Raw genomic sequence first — 24000 nt, 5'->3', positions numbered from 1 at the left:
GTAAAAAAAAAAAATGTACATGCAAACCGCTTTACACTTTTGAACTATACTTTTGTTTTTTTTCTGATCTACTTCTTTTCCTACTACATGCTTTTAATAGCTCTTTCCCCCCGCTGCCACTCCTCCCTCGAGTCTCCTATCTCTCCTTTCACTCATGCATACACACACACACACACACACACACACACACACACACACACTGAGTCACTCACACACACACACACATTTAGGAATTTGCGGCCTGGAAGGCAGTCAAGTTTCATTAATTTCTGGGTTTGGGTACAGTACAGTGTGTTCCTGGACTCACATCTGCGAGCGATCATAAATGCTGGAATGCTGGCAGAACATCCAGACCTGCCGGCACAAATATGTCGTCATCAGTGTGAGGGAAGAGGCGGCACGACGCCAAAACAGCCGACCCAGCCGACAGCCACAGAGCCAAACAAACGCCACAGCGGATAGAAACGCAGACAAAGAGCAGTGGGAACGCAGCCCTAACGCCTTTGCAGTGTGCATGCTCAAATTCTTTGCATTTTTCCCCTCATATAAATGCTCTGGACATTTACGTGGGCATGTAAGTCCCACAGTGATTGGGATCAGATTGGAACAAAGCTTTTAATTTTAGGCAGCCAAGATGAACATCTGGTTGGAGACAGCAGGAAACTTGACTTTGGTTAACTCTGGCAGCGTTACAATAATGTTACTTAATACATGTTGTTCAGGTCAAACCAACTGTAGAACAAGACAGGAACAATTACATGGTACTCCAGTGAACAGATGCCTAGAGCAATTTTTGCATATAACATACATTTCTCTCCTCATAATCAATCATGTTGTTCGTCTCAATTTAAACATCTCTTATGTATTCAGCTTTCTAAACCTCCTACGTTTGCTTCTAGAGGTTATAGGACAGACAGAATATTTGTAATTACAGTTTCTGTTTTGATACGACCACTAAGGCTTCTATTTTTGCCCAAAGTGGCTTGAAGTAACCCACCTATTCCAGATGTTTTTATTATACTGAACACGTAACCCTCAAAGATCACCCAACAGGGAATATAAAATGCTACGCCAACTAGCTGAGGTGTCGTTAAAAAGATAAATACCCTTCATGCGGGTCAAAAATGCTATTCTGAACTGCAAACCTCCCTCTGGTAACACACTGTACTGGCTGACTAACACAGAAACCAAACACAGGCATACCAAACTGTTGAAGCCTGGCTGACACACCAGAGCTCGACCAAGGACATTAGCAGCTGAAGTCATGTTTCCATCAATACTGAAGAGACTTTGAGATACAGCTGCTGCGAGGACACTGTGATAAAGCATGTGAGAATGATGGCTTCAGATCAGCCGAATGGGAAATTCAATATTTTGCAAGCTTTTGTTTTGTAGGACTGTCTGAATTTCTTATTTTAAAGGTGACATATCATGCAAAATGGACTTTTTAATGGTTATTTACCTGAAATATGTGTCCCTGGCATGTCTACAAACCCCACGAGAATGAAAAAAATCCATTCTGCCCCTGTTCTGATTTCTCCACCTTTCTGTAAATGTGTGTGAAACGAGCCGTTTCAGACTTCAGTGTTTTTGTTATGTAACAACAATATCCGGTCTGTCACGGAGTCAGAGCTCGGAGCTTGTTCAGCCCATAGACTGTATAAAATAATACTCAACCCCTCCTCCATTTTTCATTACCTGCACAAATGTGTGCTAACAAGGAGCTTAGGAGGGAGGCATGCTCGTTGTAGGCTGTCTTAATAAACACAAAGGTCGGTTTTACTCCCCACGTCTGCAGATTTGAAGATCTAGTGGATGATTTTTATTTATCATGGATAAGTGCTAGCGCTAGTTAGCATAGCTACATAGCTACATGTCGTAGCTGTAGCTGTGTACCAAGACACACGTCGACATACTGACAAATAAAACAACAAGAAACACTAAATCTGTGACCAATCCTTCAGAAAAGGTCCTGCTGCCTTTCTGGTAGAGGTCGGTTTTACTCCCCACGTCTGCAGATTTGAAGATCTAGTGGATTTTTATTTATCATGGACAAGTGCTAGCGCTAATTGGCATAGCCACATAGCTACATGTTCATAGCTGTAGCTGTAGCTGTAGCTGTGTACCAAGACACACGTCGACATACTGACAAATAAAACGACAAGAAACACAAAATCTGTGACCAATCCTTCAGAAAGGTCCTGCTGCCTTTCTGGCAGAGGTCGGTTTTACTCCCCACGTCTGCAGATTTGAAGATCTAGTGGATGATTTTTATTTAACATGGATAAGTGCTAGCGCTAGTTAGCATAGCCACATAGCTACATGTTCGTAGCTGTGTACCAAGACACACGTCGACATACTGACAAATAAAACAACAAGAAACACTAAATCTGTGACCAATCGTTCAGAAAGGTCCTGCTACAGGCGCCTCTCCGTCAGGATCAGATTCAGAGGGTTGAAGTAACGCGATCTCTGAGCAGCCGTGTATATTCAGCCAACATGTAAACATTAGATCAACGTGCTGGAGAGCCGAGGCACATCCACTTCCGGAGGGGGCGTGGTCAGAGAGAAAACAGAGTGTTCTGAGCAGGACTGAAGAAGAGGACTTTTCAGGCAGACCAAAATCTGATTTCAAATGTTTTTTTTAGCATAAACTTTAAAGACATGTTTTGGGGACCTCTTAGACCAATATATAGTGATGAAAAAAGCGTGATATGTCACCTTTAAGATTTGTTTTAAAAGCTAAAGGACGACAGGAAACGTGGGGAGAAGAGAGTCGGGATGACATGCAGCAAACAGTCGTGGCCGGGAGTCGAACCAGCAGGTACTGCAACAGTGCCATAGCTTCAGTACATGGGCCAACCAATGCCCCCAAACCTCTCATTCTAATTCAGATTCACTTAAGAGACTCACTGCCTTACATGCCTCAAGTTGCTGCTCATGTTTGCACCTGCATCCCCAATAAAGTTTGACTGCAGACGTGCCAAAAACTCACAGGAGCAGCAGTTGTTGAATGCTAACACAATTACCACTGGTAAGCTAAGTTATGCTTGTTATATACCAAAGTATTTTTATGAGTAGGGTCCAAAAAATTCTGAGCCCCACCACATGCAAGCCTTTGGGAACATTTGGCAAATGCGACAAAACTTCAACAACAGGAAGAAACCTTGAGCAGAACCAGATTCATTGAGAAGCAATCTGCTGCAGCTGGATGAGTCATGACAGAAGGACAGATGTGGAGACACACAGAGCAACAAAAACAAGAACACATAATAATAATAATAATAATAATAATAATAATAATAATAATGGACTTCTGGCTGCAATGTTAAAAATGTGTGTAATATTAGTAAAAGCAGCAGAATAATTCAAATAAAGTGATTATAATTCTGACAGTTCAGGTCTGTTTTACCATCATATGATAACAATAATAACACAAGGTCTATAATACGAATAAGACTGGTATTGCAGGTATCTCAAACTATAAACATGTTTGTATTACCTGTACATAAAGTACTTGAAGATCTGCCAAAATCAAGTGTCACCTGGAGGTCCTGTTACCTTTGCACAGGTGCTAATGTGTGATAACTGTTAAAGGTAAAGAGAGGAACACCAATGGTTTTCTCTCCTCTAATGTTCTTTTTGTTCTGTCTCTCAGAGGTCACATTATGAAGAGTCCATTCATACATCATCTTAGTGTGTCTTTGTGAAGGACGCCGGGCCTGAGACTGCTGCTTAAATAAAGATGGATTTTTTAACATGCTGCAGGTGTCACACTCATATCCACACACACACTGGAATCTGCTAATCCAGGAACTCTTTACTACGGATACATACTGTAAACAGAGGATTAAGACTCTTAAGCTATAAAGGCAGTGAGATGAAAAGTTGGTGCTAACAGAGATGGCGATGCAGGCGTTCAAGGAGAGTCTTATTGGTAATCTTATTATGCTGCAACAGCTCACTCAGAAAACAAACCCCCAATCAGATCAGACTTCTGGTCTTTCTAACACACACTCAGACACACACAGAAAAAGAAAGGCAGATTAGTTTTGATAATCTGGAGGAAATACTGTTTGACTGACATGCATATTTCAGACAAAGAATTAATTAAAGACACACTGAAGTCTGTGTTTGAGGCCTTTGAGCTGAGCTGGTTCCAATGTCAGGTTTCCATTGATAATTAATGCTGTCAGACTTTTCTTGATTATTTCCTTGTGATGTAAAAAATAGGCAAATATTAGCACTCAGGGAGCTTTGAAATGACCACAGCATGTCAGATTATTGAGGCGTATATGACTGACGACCTGGAACACAGTATAAAGACATGGTAACAATATTTGAGACTCCCACCTGGAGCATGATGCCACAAGAAGATGGTCACTGTGGGAATGTGGTCTATTAGAGTCCACATCATAACACCCATTTTTACAGCAGAAACAAACATGTTTACAGTCTGGTTCAAAAAGTGGTTGCAGTCCTTCTGCTTCATTTATTTTTTGTAACAACACCACTGGGGTTGACTCTTTTATAACTCAGCCATTCTGATTATTCTAAGGCGATGAGTTCTGCATAATTAGAAGGAGGTCATGATGGAGCTGTTTGCCAGGCGGCAGTGCTATGACCTCATTTTCACCTCCTCACCAGCTTCTTGAGCAGTCATAAGTTATTAGAGATGACATTTCCAATATGGCAACTGCCATCTTTAGGCTTCATAACTCCTCTTCAAAAAGTAAAGGGTGACATGTCTGAGACGACGTCCCTGTTTTCTAGAGTCTGTGATTTTGGTCAAGACAAAATTACTGCGGGGAAAAATCCCCCTCAAGTTTTGACCACTATTTTTCCAGGGCTTTAATGTGGTTTGACTTCTATTTCAGGACTGGAAACCATTAAAACTTTAGAGGAAAGAAATATTGAGATTTTTTGGGACATTTTTTGTGCATTAAACTGGTAAAAGATAGTGGAATATGGGGATTATTGGCCCTCAGCAATGTAAAAGAGCTGCTTTTTTTAAAGCAAACAACAACCAAGACCTCAACATGCACTCAAAAGGGGCTGAGTCACCGCTCTCCACCCTGCTTGAACCCCCATCTGCAGGCTTTGGCTCAGCAAATGCTGTCAAACACTGAACGTCAGGCAGAGATTAACAAAAAAAAAAAAAGAAAAACAACGTAGAGAGAGGACTGAGACAGACCGAGACGAGAGGGAAAAAAATAAATAGCTGGCACAAGGTAGACTGTACATACTGTACCCTCAGAGGTGGCAGGCAGCCCAGACTGGCGAGCCGCCAAGTGCTCTGTACAACAAGCACAGACAGACAGACAGACAGACAGACAGACAGACAGACAGATAGACAGACAGAAAGTGAGAGACGATTAGAGGGACATACAGAGAGTGAGAGACAGAAAGGAGAGCAGAGGGGAGGGGGGGGCAGCAGCGGCAGTGGCGACAGCATCTGAAACGCTTCACATCCACGACACGCTGTGCATACCAAAAAGCCTCTCCACTCTCCTGCTTCATCTCCCCAATAAAATTCTGTCGTTTCTGAAGCGAGCTGAAGGATGATGGCAGCAGTGAAGGAGGAGGAGGAGGGGAGTGGGTGAGGTTGAGGGTTTGGGGACTTGGTGAAGTGTCATCATTACAGAGAGACACGATAAAAATCGAGACGCGGCATCAGACCCAGAAAAAACCTTGAAAGTCAAACGGTGGAGGTGGAGGTGGAGGTGGAGGTGGATGAAGGGGGGGGGGGGAGGGGGGGGGAAAGGCAACAAAAAGTATCAAAGAAGCTTTGCCTCAGCGCTGTCTCTTCCCTAACCGTCGCTCGTCTCCACAGAAGCGCTTGTCTCGCCTTTTACACCAGACCAAAGCGGCTATGAATCAACAGTGATGTGTGTAACAGTGCAGGTTGATGTCGTGCGTCAACACAGCCCTGCTCAGAGAGAGGAGAAAAGAGAAACCAAAGAGAAAAAAGTTTGTGCACTTGCTGCCACTGTTGCTAAAAATACACTGCCCACATCTTTCCGCTCAGTTGCCTCTCTCAAGGCGGAGTGTGCGGTTCTTCCTCGAGTTTTCAATGTTCTTGTTTTTCCATTTGATCCGCTATCAACACAGTTTTCACCTCGTGTCAATGAGTACAAAATGTGACTTATTATTAACCTGTTGATATCAGAGGAGAATGAAAAATGATTTACTATCTGTTGGAAATCAGCTCAGGTAACGAGAACACAGTGTATCTCTGCAGGAGGTCTGAATTCATGTTGTAACCTTCATTAAGATCACTTTCACAATTCTCATCTATGATCTGTGCTATAAAAGAACATATGATCTTCTTCACTTCCAAACACTGATGTACCAGTCAGTCTTTTTCCTTCAACTACCCACTGAATCAATGTCAAACAGAATCACTGTCTTTCCTTCAAAATGATCATGAAACAGATTGAATCTGGAGCTTTTTCAGCAGCAGTGCTGCTTACCCTGACAATATTAACAGGCTGTTTCTGTTCACTCGTATCATGCAACTGATTACAAAAAGATAGATGACAGGATACAGAACCGTTGATTTATTTTCCTTTTCTGTGTTGCAAAAGAAGCCCTTAACATTTAGCTGAGCTGTAAGTCACTGACATATTTGACATGTTTAATAACAGGGTGTTTGAGTTAAACACTTAAATGCTGTTCTGTTTAGTTTTGTCCGTTAAAGCTTTTACAGAATCAACTACCCTGTTAGAGGAACATGTTTCAAAATGTCTAGCAGCACTGATATCAGTGTATACATTATACATATATCTGCAACTATTCATTTTTCAGTTGTATACGTCAAAGTAAAAAGTTTTAGAAAGGAGCAGAGGATGTAAGAAAGAGGTGAAATTTTACCTGGAATAGGATACAGCTGTTATCTCTGACAACAAAGTCTTACCTGCTACTGACTATTTTGTATCCAACCTTTGATACTGACAGAGCAACTCCTGCTGGTTTCAGATCATGTAACTGCCTATCAACACTTTTTTTGGGGGGGGTAATACAAATCTCACAAATATACAAAACAAGATGTGTCTACATTGATTGGAGCAGGGGGCAGCAATGAGAATGAGAAGTAGGCTTAAAGTAAGCAGTCAGACAGAGAAGTAAAATGCTGATAGGCTGCTAACGGTGAACACTAACCTCAAAATCTTGGGGAAATTGGTCAGACTTAAAGGTGACATATCATGCAAAATTGACTTTTTAATGGTTCTCTACCTGAAATATGTGTCCCTGGCATGTCTACAAACCCCCCGAGAATGAAAAAAATCCATTCTGCCCCTGTTCTGATTTCTCCACCTTTCTGTAAATGTGTGTGAAACCAGCCGTTTCAGACTTCAGTGTTTTTGTTACGTCACAACAATATCCGGTCTGTCACGGAGTCAGAGCTCGGAGCTTGTTCAGCCCATAGACTGTATAAAATAATACTGAATCCCTCCTCTGTTTTTCATTACCTGCACACATGTGTGCTAACAAGGAGCTTAGGAGGGAGGCATGCTAGTTGTAGGCTGTCTTAATAAACACAAAGGTCGGTTTTACTCCCCACGTCTGCAGATTTGAAGATCTAGTGGATGATTTTTATTTATCATGGATAAGTGCTAGCGCTAGTTAGCATAGCCACATAGCTACATGTTCGTAGCTGTGTACCAAGACACATGTCTATATACTGATAAATAAAACAACAAGAAACACTAAATCTATGACCAATCGTTCAGAAAGGTCCTGCTACAGGCGCCTCTCCGTCAGGATCAGATTCTGGATCAGATTCAGAGGGTTGAAGTAACGCGATCTCTGAGCAGCCGTGTATATTCAGCCAACATGTAAACATTAGATCAACGTGCTGGAGAGACGAGGCACATCCACTTCCTGAGGGGGCGTGGTCAGAGAGTAAACAGACTGTTCTGAGGAGGACTGAAGAAGAGGGCTTTTCAGGCATGCCAAAATCTGATTTCAAAGTGTTTTTTTGAGCATAAACTTTAAAGACGTGTTTTGGGGACCTCTTAGACCAATATATATTGATGAAAAAAGTGTGATATGTCCCCTTTAAGGTAAAAGTTCAGGTTTATTGTAAGGTTATCTAAGATTCATGTTAGCAGCAGCAGAATGGCTCTAGTTTTAATGTTTTTTCTAAGGCTCCCTGTCTTTATTTGATAAAATAAAGACAGCATGAAATGGAGAGAAGACGTGGGGAGAGAGAGAGGGGGAATAACGTGCACCAAATACTGTCCTGAACAAGCGGCAACCTCCGGTCTGAAAATGTGAAGCCAATGTGGAAGTGTTATAAACTGCAGTTCATGGAGAATCCGCTTTAGGCTGGCTGCAGAAACACAGGAAACCACATACACACCCATTCACAGAAGACGATCTTTACAGCAGAAATAAACATGTTTACAGCCTGGTTCAAAAAACAGCTTGGGTCTACGTCGCTAATTTCTCTATCAGCACACACTGTACCGGGGGGGATTTGTTTCCAACTCGACGGTCAGAAGATATTAAGATTACCAGTTTTGCCCAAATAAGGACATGACTGACTTGACTGACAGGCGGGAACACATAGCTGTTGGCTAGGAGGTTCAAACCCCGCCTCTTTACCTCACACCAAGCTTGGTTGAGTCCAGCATTTCCAATTGGCTTCAAAACAGCGCTCAGGAAACAGATGGGTGACATCACAGATACTATGTCCATTATTTATGTACATCGTGAGCTAAGCCAGCACCCTGAGAGCGTGGCCCTTTAAGGCCAGTCTCCACTGAAGCATGCAGAAAGGCTCACACTCCAGGAAAAATGCAACATGTGTCCGAACAAAAGATAAACTCTCAGATTCCACTTTATCACTTCTCTTGGCATAAAAAACAACTTTGACTTCATGTTTGCTTTAGCCACTGAATTCCACAATGTGATGATGACACGCGGAACAGAACAGAGGCTCCAGGAGCAGGACAGTCTGTCTCAAGAAGCTCAGATAGTGCACAAAGCGAGAAAACAAACTGCAAAACATTCAAGATCCAATGTGTCTTTGTGTCAGAGCTTCTGTCTTTTCTGCTTTGACATGTGAGTGAGCCGGGAGAGTGCGTGTTTGCAGCAGGGACTTGGGAAAATGGGGTATAATTTTAAAATAAACAGTGAATATTTCCTCAGAGCTACTTTTGTTTTTGACACGCTGTGTTGTGTGCGGAGCCGCATTCACTGGCACAGCGTGAGTTTGTCATTCATCTTTGTCACAACACAGGCGAGGGTGTCAGCATCCATCTCAGTCATTGTTTAAGTTTGGGTGAGATATGTACAAACAAATGATCCTGGCAATTATCGTTTTGTGCAAACTGACAGGGTTCCTGGGGAACAAATAGTGACAATAATGCCAAGTAGATATTCAGACACTTTAGTGTTCCCCGTTGGAAAACATGCAGGGTACCAAACAGAGGGCTCATTTTCCAGGCCAACATCAACATGTGGATTTTGTGTGTGTGTGTGTGTGTGTGTGTGTGTGTGTGTGTGTGTGTGTGTGCAGAAGGGGTTCCCTCAGAGGTCCCATGGCTTTTACAGTGTCTCAATAAACCATCTGCACTTAGGGCCTTAGGAGTGCGGAGCTCTTTGCTGCCTATAAAAGACGGTTCATGCTATTAAAACAGTGCTGTGCTAAGTAGGTTCAGAGCACAGGGTCTGCAGGTCTGTATGTGTGTGAATATTATATGTGTGTGTGTGTGTGTGTGTGGTTTTTAGGGGTGTGTGTAACAGTGTCAGATTGGACCAATCAATGTGTCCTGTGTTCTGACTCCTGCTGCCTCTCAGACCTCGAATGTCACAGAGGTGTAGGATGACAGGATGATGATGTGCAGGCAACTCTTTCAGTAAAGTTTCCCACAGCTGCTGGGCTCGGCTGGGCGGCAGAGTTATTTAATCTACGAATTAGTGAATCTGGGTTATGCTCCACATTCACAAATGTTAAACTTGTGTATTTATAGTGAGAGAAAGCAGATGTAAGGCAGGTCATCCTTCAGCACAGCTCTCAGGCTGCAGAGAGTCCAGAGCTGACATCGATTATGAACGCAAAGATCGTGTCCAAATCTGTTTCTAATACTAATAAAATGGATTCACAGCACATTCATCAGCTCCAGTCTTGGTTGTCAAGCGCACTTGTGAAATGTAAGAGTAAAATGTGAAGTCAGCCTTTACTGTAGGGTAGGGGATTATAAATCTGCTTATACACAGATATTTTGGAATGTTTTGCTCATTATTAGGACCAAAAACTATGAAAAATATATTCAAATAGATGTTCAATTTGTTGAATTGAGGTTTATAACTATCACTATAAGGACTGTTCATATGAAGAGAGTTGGATTTGACAGGGGATTTGAAGTTTGACTTAAATTCATGATGAAAAGAAGGAAAAATAAAGCTTAGTGGGTAGAAAAATGTTGTGGACTGGTTTGCAGAGGAATTTGGACTCTTAACCACAGTACTTAAGAAATCCTGGCTTTGGCCCGGCTTGATGTTGATACTATATCAAAGAGAACTCCAGGTCTGGTTATATTTTTGGAAAACCTCCAACTGGAAGGCGGCGTGGCTGTAACTACAGATCAAAATGATCATCAAAGTAGTATGGTTATGACCTAAATTGTAGTTATGTGAGGAAAAAACAAACATCTACAATTTAAGGGAAAGATCTTCAGCATGCTTAGAAAGTGTCCTCTGAGATATTATGTTCAATCAAAAATGCTAGTACATGCTCAGAAACTTCATTAGCATTTTTATTTTGAAGTGGAGTTGTATGAGTAGTAAGTGTGTTACCCACAGGGGATGATGCTGGTCAACTCGGCACTTAGGTTACCGCTGCAGTCATAAGACAGAAGGCGGAAGATCATCTGATAATAGTGCAGAAACGAATGTGCTTTCTGACAGTGCTGAACATTTTCTAAATGTAGAGTGTAGACTTATACAGACTCCAATGTTTGGGGTTGAAGTCTTTAAAAATGAGCCACATGATTTTGAAGCGTTGAGCTCGTCTGCAGCGGTTGATAGCTGAGCTTCTGTCAGCTCTCTGGACAGTTTCTCAACAAAGGAGCCAAGCTGAAATATTTTAGATGTTGTTTTTTCTCCTCATTTAACTACAAAGTACTTTATAACTAAACCGCTTTGACGATCAACTCTATCTACTGTCATTTTAAAGTAGCTGTATTTCTGGGGCCCCTTACACCAAACATCCGGTCATCAGTCAAGAATCTTGGTGTAATATTTGATGACAGGCTGAAATTTGAGCTCAGTAGTTAAAAACTGTTTTTATCATGTGAGGATTTTATGGAAAGTAAAGGGGTACCTTCCACTGAGAGATCTTGAGACAGTAATCCATGCTTTTATTAACACTACACTAGATTACTGTAACTCATTGTGTTTTGGCCTGGACCACTCACTCCTGCACCGCCTGCAGCTGGTACAGCAGGGGCGTCAAACTCATGTCAGTTCAGGGGCCACATACATCCTAAGTTGATCTGAAGTGGGCCGGACCAGTAAAATCATAACATAATAACCCTATAAATAACGACAACTCTAAATTTTCCACTTTGTTTTAGTGCAAAAATTACAAGTAAAGTCTGAAAATGTTTACATTCAATGAACTATCTTTCTACAAAAACAGCTGTTGTATTTTTTGCCATGATGAGTCTCATTGTGGACTGAATATTTTACTCTTTAAGCCCTGAAACCTGCTGCGAACACACCAAACACACAGGTTACCCATTCACCTGACACAGAGTGTAATGTTTACTGAAAAAGAACAGATAGATTATAAGAATGAAGAAGGTAAAGTTGATTATTTTGGACCCCTCAGCTCCAGCATGAACAGTTTGCTTGCTGGACAATGTTGTAGGCAGGGGTGTAGTGCTAGTGTTAGTAGTCAGTGGATCATCTTATAGTGCTCTAAAAAGTCTTAATGATCTCAACCAGATTATGCAAACAGCAAGTCATCTATTTTCTCACTTTGAGAAAAAAAAGCGCTGTTCAGGTGTGCTCCGTCAGCACTATGATTTTATGCGACCCCCAGAGGACAAATTTGGAATAGTAGTTACTTTTTTGAAAAATTGCAGCTAATGTCTTCTCTTTAATTTTTTCACTTTGCAAAGTTGTTCCACGGGCCGGATTGGAACCTCTGGCGGGCCGGTTTTGGCCCACGGGCCGCATGTTTGACACCCCTGTGGTACAGAACACAGCTGCCCGTCTCCTCACTGGCAAACACAAGCGTGTGTTATGGTCCTGATTTGTTGTGTGATTTGCCCTAACCCTCTCTCTCTCTCTGCCTGCAGGTTGCATGGGTAGGGGCGGGGCCGGTCTCCTCAGCAGTGAGGCTCATCAGGCACACCTGTCCCTGATCTGCTCATCAGCACTGGCTTCTTAAGCCACCACCAAACACTCCTCCAGTGCCAGATTATTTTCCTCTAGCCGCATGCTCCATGTCCCGTTGTAGCCTTGCTCCTGAGGAGATTCAAGCCACGCTTTTCTGTTTACTTATCTCGAGTGTTTTCCAGAGGATTGATTCCTAGTTTTTTGTTTGTGAGTTTTTGATAGAACCTTTTTCCCCTTTTGGGTGATTTTGTGTTACTCCTAGTTTTGTACTTTTTCTCAGTTGTTTTTACCCGCAAGGCGCTTTTTGTTGAACCTTGGTTTTTGCTTAATAAATACTTTTTCCCTGTACTCTGCATTTGGGTCCTAGTCCTTTGCTCAAGCCGTAACAGCGTGAGCACATATCCCCTGTCCTAGCTCCGCTGCACCAGTTGCTTTTAGAACAGATTTTAAAATGTTATTGTTTGTTTTAAAGCTCTTAATGGCCTCACCCCCCAGTATCTGACTGAGCTTCTTCATTACTATGACCCTGCCAGAACACTGAAATCATAATTATATATTTGCACTGTGTTTATGAATCTTAGTTTTGTATCTTTGACATTGTTTGGGGTTATTTTTGTCATTTGTGCTGCATTTGATCTGTACAGCACTTCGGTCAACTCTGGTTGTTTTAAACATGCTCCATAAATAAAGTTTGAGTTGAGTTTAAAGTAGGAAAGCATTAATGTAACTTAATACAGTAAAAGTGAATGCAGTGTTTTCAAATTAAGAGTCCAATAAGTCAGTCCCTACAGCTTACAGTGAACCCAAAAATAGAGACAGGAGGTGCTGTTATCTCCACACTGATCAGCGTATCCGGGGCTAAGGGCTTTGGGGTTGGTTTGATTTCTGTACCTGAGTGAGACAGCAAATGCATCCGTAGACGGAGGCTGTCCAGGAAGCTCTTCCCACACAGCTCACAGCCGTAGGTCTTCATTCCACTGTGCATCTTCCTGTTGACAAAAAGCAGAACAAACACCTTATTGTCTGGAATCTGATGAACTCTTCTGATTCAACCGGGCAAAGCTTATTTGCACGCAAGCTACTTAAATAGATATGTGTGTCCATAACAAAATGGCCCCTCTTTTTCACAGATAACTTTTAGCGATAATAAATGTTTGTTCCTCAGCAGTTTGTGAGAACACGTCCCACCCGATCAATCATACCATCAGCAAATAACAATAACCATCAGTGCAACAAGGCGCCCAGCAAACCACACATTTCCTTCTGCAGGGAGCAGCAGACCATGACTCGGGGCTGTAAATCACAAGATGCTATTCAAGCAGAGGCTTTATCAACTCCCTCTATCTCAAGTGCTGCAGATGGATAAAGAGCTATAAAGTGAAATACAATGATTTATTCAGGCAAACACAGAAGACAGCTACTTAGTGTTATGAACCATTTATGGGCCACTTTTTGATTGCAGCTCTCTAATCTAAAAAGGTGATGTGTAGCTGGAAGCAGAATCTGATGGGCAATGAATTGTCTGTCCCCAAATAGACAGTCATTAGGCTGTAACGTAGTTTAAGTGCACAAGGTCAGACAAGACTAAGGTTCAATATTTGATTATGTGGTAGAGGCCTTGAAGGTTAGGTAACTAAATAACATCTGACAACACAAAGTCTGGCCTCACGACTCTCTCTGTTACGAAATCCTCAAAGACCCCACGGCTCGGCACAAAGCGTATTATTCTTGAGAGATATCTGAAAGTGCTCTAAAGCAATTAAGGTGACAAGAATTGCCAAACAACTGCCACAGTGCCTTAAAGCTCCCGAGAACTTCAAATACCTAACCTTGGGTGAGATAGACAAAGGTGCACACACCCTTGATTGTAATGATTGTTTGTCAAGTCGAGGCTGTTTTTGATTTGACACTTTTAGTCTTTGGAAGAGTTGCATTTTCACACAGCAGCTTCAAAATTTGTCTTTTTGAGAATGCTGCTACATTTAGGTCAAATTAAAATAGCAAAAGAGAGTGAAAAACACATATGATTACACTTTACATTTAAGATATAGCAGCTTTGAGTTGGTTTGTATGGTCCTAGGTTAGATTAAAAACTTGAATGCAAAGCTGAAAAAGCACACCACAAACCTGCACAGTACAAGAGCAGGATTCTATATTCAGGTGAGTGTGAGCTTCTGGCAGACAAAACGAGGCATTCTTGGGGAAACAATGCCCTTGATAAGAGATCTGCTCAACTTGGGCGAGATGACAGCCATCCATCTCAGCGTCTCTCAACAAAGCCACCGAGGAGGAGGGGGTGCCACTCTCCCAAAACATGACTGATTGATGTCAGATGTCGCATGCAAATTGATTTACAGCTCTCTTTTGTGCCTCGAGAGGGGGAAATGGAGAGAGACAGAGCGGGGATGAGACCGCGACAGACGGAGAGAAAGAGAGATTATGGCGTTTCTTATGGCAATGGCTGCAGGAATTATTAAGCGATGAAGTCTGGGATGACTTTGGTGACAATTAATTGCTGTTAAACATCCTTGAAACCTGACAGGGAGGAAGGGTGCTAGGAATGCAAGGGAGTTGAGGGTGTCATGGCCACAATGGTGGTTAGATTTTATGCAAAACCCTAGCGGAATGAAAGACCTTTAACAAGCAATGAGTAATTAAAAAGCTTTAAAATGGGAAATTCCCCACAAAAGGGGAAAGTGGGACACTTGAAAGCCCAAAAGAATAGAAAGTGACACAACTGAAAAAGGAAAAAAAACTCTAACACTGTTAAGATTCAATCTTTGACAGCATACTTTACATTTGTTGCGTTCTTTGAAAAGCAGTATAGAGAGTAAGCATCAAAGATATCATGAGTTACATATATAGTTAAGTAAATTGCAGCTGCATTGCATTCTGGTCTTTGGAGGCAAGTGTAGCGGGAGAAACTGGCATATTGAAACTTCTATGTTTGGATTTTTCCTCTAAGAATTCCTTCATTTTTTTATTCCTTACTGAGGTGGATTTTTACCCCTGGTGTTTTAGGCAGATAAATTATCCTAAGGTAATTTTGTCTTCAACGAGTCCTCCACCAAAATGGACCAACAAACCGGACAAAGGAATGGAGCAGGACTCATTCCTTTAAGGATCATAGGTTGATGTACTCACACTCTTTCACTCTGATAAGGGGAAAAGACCTGCAAGCGGTAAACCACAACACAACACACACAGAGCACAAAGCCTTTTCAAAGGCCTTTTGTGTCCCTCCTCAATCTGACCATTGTGCCCCCCAGACAGAGCACTGATAAGGTATGGATGGACTTATTAAGGCCTCTAGAAGTGGAAGCAATGCCATGTTTTTTCCCACCTTGAATTGAGCGCTGATGAGCAAAGTGCCGAGTGTATGTTCCTAGCTGGAAGAGTGTTAAGTTTAACTGCAATAGCTAGCACTTGGCACTGAAACAGCACATTAGATGATGTTCAACAGAACAGAAACGGCACCTGTTCCTCTCATTCAGTCTGTTAAAGGGAAGGTCTGGGACTCTTAGAAGGCTGTCAGATAGAAACAACAATGTCCCCTTTGTTTTGGCATTTAACCATAATTGGTCTGTTTGGAATCTCCCTCTGCTATCTTTATTTATTCATTCATTATTTTAAAAATATCATATTTGGGTTATTTTATTTTATAGGAGAGCTTGAGGGAGAGAGGGGATGGAGAGGGGAATGGGGGACCAGTGTGATGAGACCTATAGGCTTTGTGCTACAAACTGAGCTTAACCAGCACCCCTCTTTATTTTATGACAAGAAGAAGCAATCACTATTGAACATGAGCTCTCCTTCATTTTACAGCATTAAAAGGAAAACTAGACATATTCATTTAGTGTATAGTTTAGACTTATTTGAAAAATCCAAGACATGTATCAAATCTAAAAGTTAACCTTGAGGAAGTATTTTGTACTTGATCTGGTTAAACGGTTTCAAAATGAGGCATTAAAAGCTTACCATTTATAAATATGAAAAAAAAATCTACTTTATAAAAAAAAGTGAAAAAAAAACTCACTCATATTCACAAACAGAGGCTGGCTCGAGCACATTTAAGAGAGAAAGCGTGTAAGTGAACAATCAACATTAAGAAGCACCGGTGATGAAAACAAAGCAAAAATCAAGACTGAAGATGTTATTTTCAAATTATTTATAGTACATTTTATCCATTATAGCAAAGAATATTGACAAACATAGTAGCTAAACTTGAAATAAAACCTTGAAAATAGAAAGTGTAATGAGTTTTCTGCCTTTCTTTGTTTCCAGATGACTCCTAAGTTTAGGGTTAGTGAATAGTTAATTATCAAAAGCATCAGTAGCAGTAGATTAGCAGTAGCAGCCACATGCTCATATAGGTAAGCTAATTTTCTGCAGACCAGCTAAATGAAGCCACATTAAATCACTTTGAGGGACAGTGGGGGTCTCGAGTCTTTAGCACCTATATTTTGGGGGTCACGGGCTGAAAAGTTTGGGAACCCCTGCTCTAAAGAACTTGTCCACAATGATTTGTGTGTCTCTGCTCCGCCCTCCATCACAGCCACACACCAACTCTCCTCATTTATAAGTCGGCAAAGACAGACACAAATTACATTTATGTCTTTTGCAGATAGAGAGGAGAGAGACCGCAATGTCACCTGGTCCTTTTATGTTTTCTATGAGTCCCAACCTGCAGACTGTTGACAGAGAGCTTCACAGCACTACACAATGATCGACGCCTGTAAAATGACCGTGTTAGAAAGATTATGGATTATGATCATTTTGCCTGGAGTCAGGAGCTCATTCTTTGTTGCCGTCCTATCGAAACAGGAATCAATATTGTTGATATTTAGTATTATTGCATCAAAATTCAGAGCTCTTGTACTCTTGTACTCCAGACTCCTACTGACCAGTGGACCAAAATCAGTCTGAATACAATGATCCACTCCCAGCAGGGCTGAGGACACAGATTTACGCTGCAGACACCCAAGGGTAACGAGCATCCCGTCACTTATCACTCATTTGTAGTCGGACCAGGACAAATATTTTGCATTCTTCAAAAATCTCTGCAGAGCCAAGAATAGACAGTGTTGTAACTTCAACAATGTTTAATGATATGTACAAGGATGCTAAAATATTTTGTCTCCGCTCAGTGATTTAGCTCCGATAGACCTCTCTCAAATCCCATCGTAACCGTCTGCTTTCATGTTGTGCTTCTAAAAAAGACAACGCAAAATGTGTGTGTGAGTGAGTGCTGGTGTGTGTGTGTGTGTGAGTGGTGGGTGTGAGCTCGGGGAGTGAGGGAGGCTGATTTGAAACAGACTGACTGTAGCCATTAAGCAACTTCCCATAAAACTCTCTCAGGCCATTTACTCAGTTAATAATCGACTTTGTCCAACAGTCACTTTTGACAACCGCCATAAATTTTAAATTTATGTCAACAAAACATATGCTGATCACCTCGCGCCGTGTGCTTCCTCGTAAAAAAAACCTGTCCAACCAAGGGGCTGCCTGAATGGGAGTGTGTGTGTTTGAAATGTGAGCCGATTACAGGCCCGGGTTATTGAGCCGTAACAGCTTGCCTCGTCTAATTCAGAACTTCTTTTTCCCATTTTGCCCCTGGACTTGGCTGGCCATATATCATAACTAGCAGAGCATTTGGTGAAATAAAGACCCAGACTCCACACCTGCCCCCCTACTTGTTGTGAAGAGCAGTTAAAAAGTCAAAATAAGGTGATCTACTGGTGCTACGCAATGCAACAAATAAAATAACCTCAGACTTCCACGGCGGCTTGATGGCTTCAGTTTATCTGGATTTCATATGTCTGGGTTTCAACAGAAGCAGAGGACCTACAGCCAAACTTCATTAAATCAAATGACTGCACACTGAAACCCTCCTAAGCTCACACCACCATTATATCACCAAAACATTTGGGAAAAAAAAACAAGTAGAGCCATGCTTGATGACTTGCACTTAAATCTCATTGCTCGCCTGAAATCTATTTCTCCCTCAGCAGCCTTGAGCGTTGTTCTCAATCCTCATCTATCCTTTCATCTTTTATTTTTCCTTTTTTCCCCTCCATCCTACGTGGGTGAAGGGAGCCATAAAATAAGCGGTGATGATGTTCGTAAATAAAAGCTTTGGAGAAAGAGGGATAGTGAGGGTTAAGATGAGAAGGGGAAAAAAAGAGCAAAAAGATAACGGGGGCAGGTGATAAGAGGTGGTAAATAGTAGAGGGGCTGTGCAGAGTGTGTGAATGGCTGTTTGTTCATTAGCTCTGTTGGTCAGAGGAAAAAGAAATGATGATTGGAGGAAGTAGAGATACTGAAAAGGCTAGAACTTGGACTTGAGAAGCAAAGAGATGAAGCATTGGTGGCAGTCATATGAGGTGTCTGCTTGCATCCCTGTGGAAATGAATTCAGTATTTAAAAGACTATTTTACTCAAATGTGTTTATAAATCTATTCTATGTATCCTAAAAGCTCTTGTATCAATAATATCATGATGGATCAAATGTTCCAAGTAACAGAAAAGGCTTTCCTCTTAGTCCACATAAGACTTGTTAACAAACATTGAATTTCTGCTCAGGCTTTCTCTAATTTTAAAGTCTCCTTTTTAACCTATTATTTGGGTTTTCGATACGATACGATATGATGTCCTTCTATTGTAGAGAAATTTGTATTTGACATCAGTGCTGCACACTTTACCTGCTCTTTAAAAAATCAAAATGACAACAAGAACCCACATAAAAAATACAATAAATAGCCAATTTCAAGCCAGAAATGTCTCATTACACCAGGGTGTTGACTCTATGGATGGTGGGCTTCCATCTCAACCCATTAAAAGAAGTGAAACCCAATATACCATCTTGATGGGTGCCGAAATGTTGCGCTAGTGACGAATTTTGGTACCCATGTATGTGCAGGAGTGATCTTGCTGCTGGAAGCGAGGAGTTAACATCAGGCTTTATACAGTTTATGGGTTATGGTGACAAATGGCATCTATATTATGCATATTACATTATATTATATAATTATTATTATTAGATTATCTTTTTTGGTAACACTTTACAATAAGGGTCCCTTAATTAGAGTTATATAATGCATTATGAAGCATTAATTAACAGTTTAATAATACTTTAATAATAATTATAATGTATTACGTAACATTAACTAACACATTAGTTAATGCATTAATAAGCAGTTAATTAATGTCCACTGCTCAGAGTTAATTAATACATTATTAAGCATTAATAAAAGTTACAAAACTTAATTAGTTAACCATTAGTGAATGCTTTCTGGACCCTTATTGTTAAGTGTAACACATGCATCACTTAAGTAACACATTATAAATGCTAAACTGCCTCATAAGCATAAGCATAAGCGTGTGCATCACTTTTAAGTGTCCTCTGGAAACACTTCTGTTGTGTTGCGGTCTATTTGCAGCGCTTTTTTTAATGTGTAGTGCTGTTGTCTTTGCATCACGTTTTCTAAATTCTGCGCATGTGTTTTCAAATTGATGAAGATGTTTTCTTAATTTGTTTGTGTTTTGTCTTTTTGCATGTGTTTTCTTAAGTTGCAGTGCTGTGAGCTCTCAGGGCCACCGTACTTCTCTGTGCCAGTTGAGATGTAATCTGTGATTATCTGTTTTATTCTAAATAAAATGTGTTTAATTCTGTATATGTGTTGCTTCAACTACATTTCAACTCATTTTGCTTCAGCGTATGTGTTACCTAAGGGATACATGTGTTACACTTTACAATAAGGGTCCAAAAAGCATTCACTAATGCTTAATTATGGTTAAGTAATGCTTATGAGGCAGTTTAGCATTTATAATGTGTTACTTAAGTGATACATGTGTTACACTTTACAATAAGGGTCCAGAAAGCATTCACTAATGGTTAACTAATTAAGTTTTGTAACTTTTATTAATGCTTAATAATGTATTAATTAACTCTGAGCAGTGGACATTAATTAACTGCTTATTAATGCATTAACTAATGTGTTAGTTAATGTTAGGTAATACATTATAATTATTATTAAAGTATTATTAAACTGTTAATTAATGCTTCATAATGCATTAACTAACGCGAATTAAGGGACCCTTATTGTAAAGTGTTATTATTATTGTTTACTACAGCTTACAGTCATATCATATACCCATATTTATTTATTATATTGCTTAATCTGTCATAATCGAACCATACTCACACCATGTCAACCTGTCAATACTGAATCATTGTTAATACTGCCTGTAATTACCACTATTTACACCATTTGTAACATTTGTATATATCTTAAATTTGTAAATTTGCATTCTATCTGTATTTATCTGTTTTTATTTTCACTTATTTAAACATATTCTTGATTGTACTTATGTCTGGGTTGCTGCAACAATCTAATTTCCCCCCTGGATCAATAAAGTAATATCTTATCTTATGTTATTGTAAACTTGTCACACATAAACAAATATCTCATTTGCCAACAAGTATTTCCTTTCCCAACTATGAGCACAAACCAACAAAGTTAGCCAATAGCCCACGGTGCATTACCAGAATATCACTGAACAATGTACAAAAGGAACCATTAGCCAACTGTACACAGCCTGTCTAGCACAAAAAAGACTAAGTTAGCTACTGTCTAATGATTCATCATTTGACAAAGTTAGCAACCAGGCTATTGTATTTTACCTGTATTTTGACAATGACACACAGACATAGCCAATAGCCTTTAGCTAATAGCTAATGTTAGCCTACTGCAGTTAGAAGGTGTGTTAGCTACTACTGACACTTCCTAAAACTTCAGTTTCCTTTGCCTCAAACCAAAGTAGCCTCCCAATGGAAAACCTACAATGATTGTTTCTTCATTTGGTCATCTTTGAACTCACGACGAAGAAGCTTTTTTGATTTCCAACACACTGTGTAGCTAATCAGGAGAAGTTAACCTTTTGTGTAATTTCACACGGTTCCATTTTCTCTCTTTGGTTTTTCTGCTGGATGGTTTTCTTTCAGAGGTATTGTTAGCATACTTAACCATTCAAAGTGTTAGTTGTAACCTGTTATTAAGCTGGGGAAATGTGCTATTACTGCTGATATTATTTATTTATTTTGCCTGTCATGTTGTAATTTTCATTTGCTAAAATGTTCGGCTACATAGGCTATATATGCTAATGCACCTGTCAACATGTTTGTTCTTAGTGAGCACCAGGTGCAAACACAAAAGTCTGAATTCATACAGTAGACCTGATTACACGCTATATTTGTTTCATATATTTGTTTTCATGAAATGTTGGCCGTAACAGAGCATGTAATGTGGCATTAATGGCAAATGCCGGTCAATAGGCATTGCACTATAAACACATGTCAATAAAAAGACTTGAGTTTTAAAAATTATCCATGGTATAAGTGGGATAATGCACTTTAAAAGTAAGAGCCCTACAAATGGTACATCCATTTGGGGGATAAAAGCAGAGGGTGGAAAAGGGCCATTGCCGCACACACAACTCCCTGTCAGGGTGAACAAAGGCAAAATGATGCACGAGGCGATTCACTGACACTTTGGAGGCTGATCTTAATGTGGCCATAAGTGGCGCAGTGTGCTGCCGCCACCTCTTATTTTGGCTTTCTGACGGAGAGAGACCGAGAGGAGGGACGGGGGACTTTTTTCATTGTGAATTTCCAGTCCATTAGGGGGCTGACCATGTCATGGAGGCAAACGTGGAGGGAGAAGTAAGAGGGTGAGAGGGAAACAAAGGATCATCAGGGAGAAAACAAAAGGAGGATCAGATCCAGAAGTAACTGAATAAAATGCATGACCACAATGTTGGGAAAAGCTATAGCACCTCATCTATTTGTCGAAATCCTTCACGGAGAGCCGAGGGTGATACATACAAATGTATCTTTTGAGGCGCCATGTGTGGTTCTTTGCGTTTATGTGGGTCCATTTTGTGTCAGTCTGGAGATTCAGGTGGAAAAAAAAGCTCCATTTCTGTCATTTTATCCCTGCTTTTAAACCTCCCCAATTCCATTGCCCTCCCACCCCCACCTCACCCCTCAGTCTTTGCTCAATCAAAATGTATCAGGCAGACTGGCGTAACACCGGTCGGCGTGGGCTGTTTATCCTGAGTCCTCCCGCACATATCAATGACTTGGCCCCCGTTGTCCCCCCTGCCGGGGAGACGTTCATATAAATTCAAGCCACACACGCGAACGCCGAGGCACTCGTGTCGAGCATAGATGAGTAGCAGGGCAAGAGGAAAAACAGGAGAGAGACAGAGGGATGAGGAGGGGGAGTGCCACTAGCTTTCATCCTCATTGTGTTATTTATAATATCACACACCCTACCACCCCCAAATATGCCCTGAGGCTGTCTCCACAGAATAAAAACAGCTACATCACGTTGTTGGGGTAAAAACAAAGGCACAGTGAACAATAGTTTACATGCTCCCTTGCTTGAGTGACACAGCATCTGCCTCAGCCAATCAGGAACATACATGTGATGTGTCATCGTGATGCCAGACATTAGTGGTAGTGACATGTTTCATTTCTCTCAACCTTTGTCAAAGTCCGATTGGTAGAATTTTGACAGATGGTTGGTCGTCGTTAGATTAATGATATCTGCAAGTTTCGTTAAATTCCAATCAGTTATGTCTCACTTAACACACACAAAAGGTGTCCAAACTTACAGAGCTAATTAATGCAATGCACAAACTTCTAACTGCTTGACATGTAGCTTACTCGTGCCAAATTTTGTGTCTCTAAGAATCCACATTCCTCATTAATCAATTTGGCAATCACCAAAATGTGTCCCTTTTGATTGGTACCTGAAAGAGATCTGAAGTCGGGATGATAAAAACAGTCATAATGCATTCATATCTATACTGTCGAGCTGCTATAAGGCTATATATGGAGAACAGATCTGTGTTATATGATTTGAACATCCTTTCATTTTAGAATGACAGCATTTTCTTAAGGCCTCTATCCCCTTTTCTGAAACGGAACACAAAAATCATTCATCCATTATGACCTTTTTTTAGTCAGATGTAGGTGTTAATTACATAAATGTTCTTTATGCTTTCATTCAGAATTAACCAATTAAAAAAAAGGCTCAATGCTCTCACAATAAAGATACAGAAGAGGCAGCTATGAAGACAATATCATGACGTAAGGAAAGTGTTGTCACATCAAAATGAGCAGGGGGTCAGTCCTCAAATACATTCATCATGAATATTATAAGATGTTCTTTTTAGAATTGTAATACTGGGACATGAAGACAATCTCCTTTAAAAGGTACATTGTGTAGTATTAACTTACTTTTAGCAGAACAGACCAGGCACCGGTAAAAACAATGAAAAATTACTAAGTGAATGAATATTCCAAAATCATTGCCCATCCCTATCTTTTATATCTTTTATATCTACATAGGAGTCGGCCCCCTTTACTGGAGGCTGCCATCTTGCACAGCCATGTTTCTTCAGTAGCACAGAACAGACAAGGTAGCACTTGTATTTGTATTTTGCAGGTTGCTGCTTAAAATGCAGTGGTTTGAAGATGAGGACAAGGAGGTTGTTGTTGTTGTTGTGTGCAAAATAATTTGTATTGGTAGAAGTTTTTCATGATAAAATCTTGTATCACAGGAGCTTCTAGTCTTTGGA

At 40.7% G+C, this 24000-nt stretch overlaps 1 protein-coding gene across 2 annotated transcripts in view; it reads right to left on the bottom strand.

Moving 5' to 3' along the window:
- zbtb16a (zinc finger and BTB domain containing 16a) overlaps positions 1 to 24000 on the bottom strand; it is a 202113-nt gene that overhangs the window by 112224 nt on the left and 65889 nt on the right. For both annotated transcript variants that reach the window (XM_034683747.1, XM_034683746.1), the window contains exon 3: positions 13246 to 13343. In XM_034683747.1, coding sequence (XP_034539638.1) covers positions 13246 to 13343 — 98 coding nt within the window. The remainder of the gene's footprint in view (positions 1 to 13245; positions 13344 to 24000) is intronic.

Source organism: Notolabrus celidotus, chromosome 5 (assembly GCF_009762535.1).
Source record: "Notolabrus celidotus isolate fNotCel1 chromosome 5, fNotCel1.pri, whole genome shotgun sequence".
Lineage (NCBI taxonomy): Eukaryota > Metazoa > Chordata > Actinopteri > Labriformes > Labridae > Notolabrus > Notolabrus celidotus.
Note: the sequence above shows the minus strand (reverse complement) of the source record. Positions and strands in the feature narration are given on the sequence as shown.